This window comes from Alligator sinensis, unplaced genomic scaffold (genome assembly GCF_000455745.1).
Source record: "Alligator sinensis unplaced genomic scaffold, ASM45574v1 scaffold2241_1, whole genome shotgun sequence".
NCBI classification, from domain to species: domain Eukaryota; kingdom Metazoa; phylum Chordata; order Crocodylia; family Alligatoridae; genus Alligator; species Alligator sinensis.
In genome coordinates this window covers 162,340-172,121 of record NW_005843292.1, presented here as the reverse complement: position 1 = coordinate 172,121, position 9,782 = coordinate 162,340, and the positions used below count along the sequence as shown (strand labels likewise).

General features: G+C 63.5%; 1 protein-coding gene across 1 annotated transcript; it reads right to left on the bottom strand.

Annotated features, from left to right (window-relative positions):
• Positions 1-6: 6 nt before the first annotated feature.
• Positions 7-8,823, bottom strand: SLC26A11 (solute carrier family 26 member 11). Its single transcript, XM_025194743.1, has 16 exons — positions 8,785-8,823; positions 8,347-8,743; positions 8,067-8,152; positions 7,065-7,144; positions 6,271-6,413; positions 5,682-5,857; positions 5,295-5,367; positions 4,780-4,830; positions 4,497-4,557; positions 4,208-4,263; positions 3,867-4,007; positions 3,100-3,227; positions 2,579-2,678; positions 2,047-2,180; positions 1,468-1,540; positions 7-1,040 (listed from the first exon to the last, which is right to left on the bottom strand). The coding sequence occupies exons 1-16, from the start codon at positions 8,821-8,823 to the stop codon at positions 955-957; spliced, it is 1,824 nt and encodes a 607-aa protein (XP_025050528.1). The 3' UTR covers positions 7-954.
• Positions 8,824-9,782: the final 959 nt, after the last annotated feature.

Here is a 9,782-nt window from a genome sequence, read left to right as displayed (position 1 = left end):
GACCCTGGTCAGGGACAGGGACCCCAAAGATGCTTACGAGGCCGCAGAAATTGCAGACCGACTGTTGCTAAACCGTGAGCAGCCCCCCTACTCTGGGAAGGAGCAAAGAGGGGGGAAGGGAGGCCCAGGTCAAAAAGGGGAAAGAGGGCCACCTCCTGCCGAGCGCAAGGCGGCCCCAGACTCGGACAGACCACCCAATTGGGAAAGGAGGGGGTGCTATAACTGCGGGGAGCAGGGCCACATCAAGCCCAACTGCCCAAAGCTAAGCACTAGACCCCGGCCCACCACACAGGCGAAGCACATGCAGAGATGTGGTGTGCAGGGGATCGACAACAAAGAGCAAAGACAACCCCAGAGACCTGCACACAGTGCCCAAAGGCCACCTCCACCCATCTGCCCACCAGCTCGCTTCCAGGAGTCCCCTTCCTTGTCTACAACGTGCCAGCGCCCTCACCGAGCCCTCCGGATGAGTGGTGGCCACGGCCAGAGCGCCCCAGACTTGCTGCCCCTCTGCCAGGTCTCAATGTGGACCATCCTCAACCTACAGGCAGGTGGCAGGGCTGGCGTCTCCCTGCCTTCTTCCTGCAAGGAGCTTTGCACGATTCTCAGGCATCGTCCCCTCCATCCCGCAAACAAGGGGGACGCTAAAGTGCGCGCAAGGCAATGCCTCCGCGCTGCCCCCAGGCAGAGCTAAGCTCCCCAGCCCCAGCTAGCGCCAGGCTCTCGGTGCCCCCTACAACAGAGAAACAAGAGAGCCGCAGCCGGGTGAGATGCGTTTTCTTCCCGTCGCGTGTAGTGTTGCCTAGAGGAGCGTTCCCTCCCCTCCAGCTGTGTTGCCTGGAAGTGCCCCAGGAGCAGACCGGGAGCGCTGGCACGCATCCTTCTTCCAGAGCCCCCCAAAGCAGCCCTGGGTGGCAGCGGGGGGCAGATGGCGGGATGGCCAGAGCCATGTTCTCACTGGATGAGCCCTGGCGTCAGCAGCGTGGTCTCGTCGGCATCATGGAAGAGGACCCGATGGCTGCCCTGCAGCTCCTGCTCTACTGGAGACATGGGTGAGGTGGGTCCGGGGAGGAGAGGAGGAAGGGGGGGAGAACAGGAGATGCTGAAAGTCAAGGGCTGGCTCAGCTGGGACTCACCCACCGGCTTAGCCCTGCAGAGGCTGAAGCATGGGAGGTCTCTTAGGCCGGTACAGGGCCCCAGAGCCTTGCAAAGCCATGCGCCTGTGCGCCTGCACGCTCAGGGAGGGCTCCGCTTAGGGGCCTCCCCCAGCCCCAGTTGGCAGCAGCTCCCGGCCCAAGTGCTTGGGGCACTTCTTTGGAGGCCGCTGCTCCGTACTGGACCGTGCACAGTCAAGCAGGAGCCAAGGCTGGCACACAGACAGGGCCCAGGAAGACCACAGCAGGTGTCTTAGCAGGTATTGAGCCAAGGCACTGTCCCTACCCCGGTCAGGACCCTGGCCTTGCTCACCTGCCTCCTCCAGGCTGGGGAAATGCTGAAATCCTTCCAGGTTCGCAGACAGCAAGACATGGAGAACATGAGGCTGGGGGGAGAGGGCAGAGGGGTGTCACGGCATCCCGCTTCCAGCACTCGGAGCCTGCCAGGGCCCCCAAATGGCTCGTCCTGAAGGATGGGCCATGCCAAACCCACCCTTAAAACTCAACCACAGGACGGCGAGAGCTGCAGCCCCCACCCCGTACGCACACCTGGTGCAGCCCGGTGACCCCCAGGCCCTGCGGCCACAGCAGAAGAGGGACAGCACAGCATCCCCCATCTCGACTGCAGCCATGGAGAGGGCTGGCCCAAGCCCCCACGCTCCCCCCAGCCCGCTGGGGCCTGTCCTCTCCACACGTGGCGGCACCGTGGCAAGGACAAGGCTCAGGTGCTCAGTACGCTGCAGCTGCAGCCCCCCCAAAAGAAACAAGTGGAGCTGCGCCTCTCTGCCATGCCCATGCTATTACAGATCACGGCACTGCCTGAGGGGCAGCACGCGTGTAGCGGTGCCCCCCAGACTGGCCAGCTGACGCTGCTGCCCACGGCCACACGCACCTGCAGGCTGCAGAAGACGAGGGAGATGCCCTTCTTGAGCAACTCCTGCAGCAGGTCCGCCAGCCCCCGCACGACCGTGTAGTCGATGCTGCTGATGTGTGTGCAGTCCAGGACGACGCAGCGCGCTGGTGACCCTGCTGGGAGAGCATCACGTGGGCGCCTCGCAGCAAGCCCAGCAGCACCTGGAGTGGCCTTACGGGGCAGGAGGCACAGGGATGAGCTTGGCAGCAGCATCCCCTCACTCGTGCAAGGGTTTGGGACACTGGAACAGAAGAAGGGGACCTGAGGTCCCTTGTAGACCTACATCCTGAGGTCTGTGCCTTCATAGCCTCGCTGTAGGCAGGAGGGTGTCTGGGGGGTGGTTAGGAGACAGCCAGCTCCTTACAGGTGGGTGCAACATCCCCAGGCATTGGCCTGCAAGGGTAGCATGAATTGGGCCATGTGTGGAGGGACGGTGGGATTGTCCTGTAGTGTTTCTAGGATCTGCCAAACCCCAGTGGCAGGCTGCCAGCCCCGGCACAGCGCCCCGTACCTGCCAGCGCCCGTTGGTGCACGGCTTCCCGGAGGTGCTCGACAGCTGGGAAGTGCAGGCCGCTCGCAGGCTGCAGGAGAAGCACCCCCTGCTCGGAGACCTGCAGAAGAGAGAGCAGAAGAGGGGGCTGGAACGTGCCCAGGACCCCGTGATGGCCTCTGTTCCCCCTCCTATCCTGGAGAGAAATGGGCATATGGTCACAAGCCTCTATGCCTTGCTTTGTAGGGGCAGACAGTGGAGCCTTCACCCCATCTCCCACCTCACATCATCTCCTACCCCACAGCTGCGTGCACTGAGAGCGTGTCGGCAGTGCTGAGAGGGCACCCACCCCGCTCGGAGCTGTGTGGGCTTATCCCTCCCTCCTGTCCTCATGGCCCCATGTCCGACCGGAGACGGTGATACGGAGGAAGGCTGCAGGAGCAACATTAGAGGCACCGCAATGCATCCAGCCACCGCTCCGGGGGGAGAGACCTGCACAGATGAAAAAGCCCTCCTGATGCTGCAGGAGGCCTGAACCGAACCTCTATTGGGGGCCTGGCAATGGTGTAGAGCAGGAGGATCCCCGAGACCAGGATGCCAGCCACGATGCCGTATTGCACCTCCCAGAAGCACAGCACGAAGGTCACGCACAGCGGCACGAGGTCGAGCTCTGGAAGACAGACGCCAGGTGCTGCCCCACGCTGCCCTCTCACCTGGGCTGACGCAGCTGCAGCGCCTGGGGCGGGAGGAGAAGCCCCTGGTCTCTATTCAGGGGTGCAGATGGTTCAGGGTCTGGTGCTGGAATAAGCCTTCTGGCTTCAATCCTGAGCAGACCACTGATGTAACGGGGTTGCAGGGCGGGCAGGCTGGGGCCAAGGTCTAGTCTCTGGAGGAAAGCAGCAGGCCAGCATCCCCGAGAGAAAGCGTGACAGAAGTGCTGGGGCTTCCACGGTGCTAGGATGGGGCAACATCCCCTCTTGGCCTGGGGCACCCCAGCAGCCTGGGGGCCTGGCAGGGTGCAGAGCACACGGGTGTGAGCAGGCACCGCTCCAGTGTGGTGCTTGGGCACGGGAATGTCACGCCCAGGACTGTTCTCTGCAGCTCCTGCACCGGCAGCTCCCACGTGAGTCACAAGACGATGCTTGCATCCAGCTGTATGTGCACGAAGACGTGTGCAGTCAACCCGATGAACGCCCTCGACCAAAGCAGGGCCCGTCCCCACCGCCCTAGACCCAGCGTGGGGCACCGAGCTGAGGCAGGGAGGGCAGTAGGCCAGACCCAGACAAGTGCGTGTGGCTCATGCCCCTACTTTTAACACGCCACAGCGTCCTGAAGATCCCGGCGTCAAACATGGGAGCCACGGCCCCGATGATGACGGCAGCCAGCGCCGCCTTGGGAATGTAGTAGAAGGAGGAGGTCAGGTAGGCCAGGGAGAGCAGGACCAAGGTCCCTGCGGGGACAAGGCACGTGGTGAGACACGGGCATGCTGGCACCAACCCACTGGGCACGGCCTCCCCAGCCCCAGCCATTACAACCTCCCCTCGACCCCACGCATGGGGCCCCAACGCAGGACTCACTAACAGCCGAGGGGCTGCCCAGCCAGGCCCAGGGCATGGGGATGAGGGGCGCAAGGGCAGCGCCAGCACCCACCTGTGACCAGCCCCCCGGCTGGGGTGCACACACCAGACTGTGCATTCACTGCAGTCCTGGGATGCAAAGCACGTGCACTGTTACAGGCTGAAGGGAAGGAGGCACCAACCGCCCAGCAGAAGCAAACCCTCAGTGGCCGGGAGCAGGGGAAATGCAGCCGACTCAGCCCCATGCGCCCCGCACGGGCCAGCCTGGGCTCCCCTGCCCCAGTACCAGAGACCCTCCCGTGGCCCCTTCCACCCCAAGCACTGAGTTGCTCAGCCGGGCCCTTCTCACAGGGGCTACTCACCGCCCAAAGCTGCCCGTGACCGGGTAGGATGAGACGAAGGAGCCCAGGAGGTTGGTGCAGCCTGGGGGAGACGGAGGGAAGAGAAGGGGTGTTGAGTGGTGCAGTCACCGGATGGGATGCTGCCCAGGGGGACGGGGTGAGCCAGTCTCCCTCAACCCCTTCCCGGACTCCTGCCACCCCCAGGGAGCAAACAGACGGGTGGGGGCAGGACCCCAACCCCCTGGCTGGGTCTCTGGAGCAGCCCCACAGCCCATCCTGGCTCCCCTGCGGGCTGGGCTCTTACCCATGGCCAGCAGCTCCTGATTGGGGTCGATTCTGTAGCTATTCTGCGAGGCTGGAAGGAGAAAGGAGTGACAGGGAGGCATTGCCTCGGTACCCCACAGCTGCCCATGGCCACAAATCCCACCCGTGGCCTGCACAACAACCTCGGTGCCCGGGCAAGCAGGGTGCATGGAGGAGTAAGAAAGCCATTGGTGGGGCAGGGGAGGGAAACCTAGGGCTGCCCAAAACACAGACCCTGCTGGGCCTCTTCACCCACGTCCCCTGGGCATGAGACCCCCCACCCCGACACAGATGCAGACTGTGCAGCAGCCAGGGCTGGACAGACCCATGGAGAGCCCCTCTCCTCCACCCAGATACACAGAAACTGCCCTCCTGGGGCAGCAGGTGAGAGGGAGGAGGGAAATGCCCAGTGTTCCCAGTAAAGGAGGGAAATGCAAGTGTTCTCCCGTGTGCAGAGGCCCCAGACCCTCCTCCCCGGGACCACCAAAACCCCGCGGGAGCCTGGCACAGCCCTACCAAAGGCCTTGGCGATTGCGATGGTCTCCAGGAGGCCCATGAGTGGCACCACGGCCAGCCCAGCTCCCAGGTCCTGGGCAAGGGAAGGAAGAGGTGTGAGAGCAGGGAGTGCCCAGGTGAGGATGCCCACCCCCCGTCATGTCCCAGAGCAGCAGGGAGAGCCGACCGCATGCCAGGGTCTCGCATAGGGCCGTGCAAGCGGAGCTGCTGGCAGCATTCCCGAGGCTCCACCAGTCCCCAGATACAGGGGGGTCCCGTAAGGGGGCGAGACCCCCACTCCTATATGGATTTCTGCCTCTTCCCACTGCAAAGGTGCAGCACGACAGAAGCACACCTGGGACGAGCCCACCCCCCTCCAGCCCCACCTCAGCCCCCCGCTTCACCCACCTGAACCATCTCGCCAAAGGGGACGGTGCCGTTGGCCGTGACCTTGGAGAAAGGAGGCGGCTGGAAGGGAGGCAGCCCCTTGGGCGTCTCCCCGGTGAGCACGAAGGGCTGGGAGCCTGTCACCTGGAACGAGTAGGCAACCAGGCCAGCAAACAGGACCACGAGGGCGTTGCGGGCTACAGCAGGGAGGAAGCGAGCAGAGTGAAGGCATCGTGCCATGCCCGCAGCACCCACAGGCTGCTGGGGGGCTCAGAGGAGAGATGTGCATTGGCAGCTCATCCTAGCCCGGGAGGCGATGCCCTCCAAGCACAGGTCCCAGGGGTCTCTGCTCCGGCAGGGGCAGGTACCGATGGTCCGGGCAGGGCCATCTCATGCCAGGGCCCCAAGCAGCCGTCCTCTTACAACAGCTCATGGTCCCTGGGTGAGACCCAGGCCTGGCAGGGAAAGGTCCCAGCCCCATCGCTCTTCCCGGAGCCCCCGGACCCCAGGGCTGTGCATGCCACCTCCTCCCTCCGTTGGCCCGGAGCAGCCCCGGCCCCGCCCCGGCCCCGCGGCACGTTGGTGCAGGGCACGTGCAAACCCAGCCAACCTGTCGCCGTGGCCCAGACGATCAGATGACCCATCCTGACCAGCAGCGGCTCCATCTGGCAGCCCCGGGGGACGTGGCCCTTCATGCACCTGAGCCCCGTGAGCACGACCAGGCAGGCCAGCCCCAGGGTGGCATCCCCGACCCTACAAACAGCTCGGATCAGTGCCCAGCCTGGGAGCCGTTGCACCCATCACAGCTGCGAGGGCTTCTCCCTGCTGAGAAGGGGGAACCCCCCGAGGCCCCATTGCGAGCAGTGGAGATGTCCTGACAGCAAGCAGACCCGCTCTCTGGGCTCACGCTCCAGCTGGAAAGACACGGGAGCTTCCCCCACTGACGAGAGAAGGCTCCTCCCAGCTAACGAGGGCAAAGGGACGAGTATAGCAGGAGCCACTGCCAACTGGAGCCATCCCAAGGCAAACCGCTCCTGTCCTCGATTCAACCTCCCACTGCCCCGGTCCCACGGGCACAGAGCAAACCTTGTACCCGCTCGCCCCTGGGCTTGTGACCATAGCGGGGCGATACGAGCGGCTGAGCTCAGAGCCACGGGCTCAGAGCAATGGGAAATAATTTGACTCCATCCCTCCCTTTTGGGCAGTTGGGGCACTGAGCCCATTTCCTGTCCAGTCCAACTGGCTGCAGAGAGCACGAGCCCTGCGCGAGCTCAGGGCAGAGTCCGGAGGAATTAGCTCCCCAGGGTGAGAGGATGCCCCGGCCTTCCTGGGTGCTGAGAGCTTTCCAGGTGTGCTCCCTGCTCTGAGGGGCTTTGCTGGAAGGGACGGACAAGGGTCGCTGACCTGGTCTCCCCGATGCGCCGGAAAGTCTCGTACACCTGCAGGAAGAACTGCCGTGGGATGCCGTGCAGCCCCAGGATGTTCTGTGCAAACGAGCAGAGCCCCGTGACTGCCCAGCACCGCACCGTGAGCCCTGCCACCCGCTCGTCACGGTGCTGCCGTCAGGCTGCAAGCCCCGGACGGGGACTTTTCTCCTGGCCCTTGCCCTCTCCCAGTGCCACCCAGCCCCAGGGTTCAGAGGGGAACCAGCTCACAGGCCCTGACCCCCATCCCCCTGGAGCCTGGCTGGCAAAACCCTCCCCACTAACGGTCATTGAATCCAAGGCAGGTAATTTAACCCACCCCCAGACTCCCCACGCCTCATCTATCACGGGAACGGGACAGCGATGAGGCCCATGGAGCTCAGCGGTTCCTACTGCATGTAGCACCGGTTGCAACCACGTGACATTAGCTGCCGTCTCTGTTTTCTAGCCCTGCGTCTCTGATTACGGTCAACCACAAAGGAAACACTCCCTTCCCGCCTCACCCAGCATTGCGCAAAACCACCCCAGGCACCAGGGAACTGGCCCAGCTGCCTGCCAGTCCAACCTCGCGGCCAATCCCAGTGCCTCGGAGCAAATCACACCCCACCACAGGCGAGCAACAATCAGACAGAGGCATCATTTGCTGAGAGTTTTGGTGAATATGTCCAGGCACAACCTCTCTCCTTGCTCCTGCCAGAGGGGACGGGCTATTTCCAAGGGGAGCAGGTCCGGCTGCACAGTCAGGCTACAAGACCCGATCCAGCAGTGTGCATGGAAGTGCTCTCCTCGTTCACCCGCAGATCAGCAGGACCGGCAGCACGCGCAGCGCGGAGGATGGAGACAGCCTGGAGCTCAGGGGCGCCAGCAGTGGGGCAGGCTGGCCATGCCACATTGCGTGCACGCTCCGAGAATGATTTTGCATGGCTGCCTGAGGGCTCCTAGGCAAATTAAACCAAAGAAACAGCCACAGCAAAAGGCCTACCTTGACCTGGCTGAAGCTAATGGTGACTGAAGCAGCTGACGTAAAGCCTGTAATGACGGGGTAGGAAATGAAGTCCAGCAGGAAACCTGTAACGGATGCAGATGGGTGCAGTGAGCAGGTCTCAGGCGCAGAATGCAGCACACCCACACATGCACACGCAGAGCAAAGCTTTGCAAGCCGTAGCTAGACAGCACAGAGATGGGGGAAGCGTGTCGCTTGAACAGAATAACAAAATGCATTGCGTGGAAACGGGGGCAGAGCGGGGCCTGCCGCGTCTCACCCAGGTGCAGGAGGCCCATGGCTAGCTGGATGCAGCCCGAGAGGAAGGCGAGCAGGGTGGCGTAGGCAGGGTCGTGGAAGGCGTATGAAGAGACCAGCAGCGACATAATGGCCGTGGGGCCCAGCGTCACGTCTTTGGAGGTGCCCAGGAGGCAGTAAACGAAGCAGCCCACGAAAGAGGAATAGAGACCGTACTGTGCGAGGACAAAGAGAGCATTCAGCCCTGCCAGGGCCCGGGCTGGCGGATGCTCCCGCCACGGAGGCGTCCCAGGGCCCTCGCTGCTCGGCACGAGATCAACGGGCAGAGCGTGGTCGGCTGCAAGCCGTTCCTCACTACAGTGTCCGTAAGGTATAGGTCTTATATGCCTTACAGATATGCCTTGAATATCTGCCTTAACCTACCAGATGAAAACTCGTGCACCCGTTACAATACACGCACCTCCAGAATGGCGCTCCCGTGCACCCGTCTGCAAGGCATCGCCTCTGCTCAGGCGCTCTCAGAAACACCTCCAGGAACGTACAAGCCGTCAGGCTCCAACCTCGACCCCCCGGGCACCTGGGACCCGCTGCAACCATGGTGTTACCACTCCATGGGTGACCAGCCAGCTGGTCCTAGGCAGGCGCTGTGCCCCCGCAGCGAAGGGCACCCCTTGCAAACACTGAGGACGCCGGGGTGTGCACGGCGTGCTCACCTGGCAGCACTGACCTAACTCCGGAAGTGGGAAGGCCCTCTGTGATGGCAGCATGGCAGGCAAGAAGCCCGTGGCATCGTTACAAACACGTAATAATACTACTACCGGGATAACCAACGTGCCACGGGGGCCTCGGCCCTGCTGTGCTGGAAGCGAGAGGTGCTGTCCACAGGGCAAGCAAACTGCTTGCACTTGGAGCGCTTGAGTCCGAAGCTCGGCCCTTTCCCCCGCCACGAGCGGGGTCCCTGCCCGAGGAAGGGGGAAGCGGGGAATCAGCCCTGTTGGTCTCCCCGAGACGACTCCGTGTCTACAACCGCGCTGCTCACCTGGGCTGGCAGGCCAGCCACCTCTGCATAGGGAGCCCGGCGCGAGATCCACCTTGGGGCGCGCTGCAAATACATGGATCCACAGAAAGGAACCCGCTCGTGCAGCAGTGCGTGTGCGTGTGCGTGTGCTTTACACGCGTGCGGGTGCGTGTGCCGTCCTGAGCCAGCCACGAAGCAGGTGAGGACACCTCCCGGGAGCAAATACATGGATCCACAGAAAGGAACCCGCTCGTGCAGCAGTGCGTGTGCGTGTGCGTGTGCTTTACACGCGTGCGGGTGCGTGTGCCGTCCTGAGCCAGCCACGAAGCAGGTGAGGACACCTCCCGGGACGGGTTCAGGCCGGAGGTCTCCCCTCCACGGCCCGGTGCAAGCTGCGGGGGCCGGGGCAGCAAAGCCAAGTCGGCTCCTTCTTGCCCGGC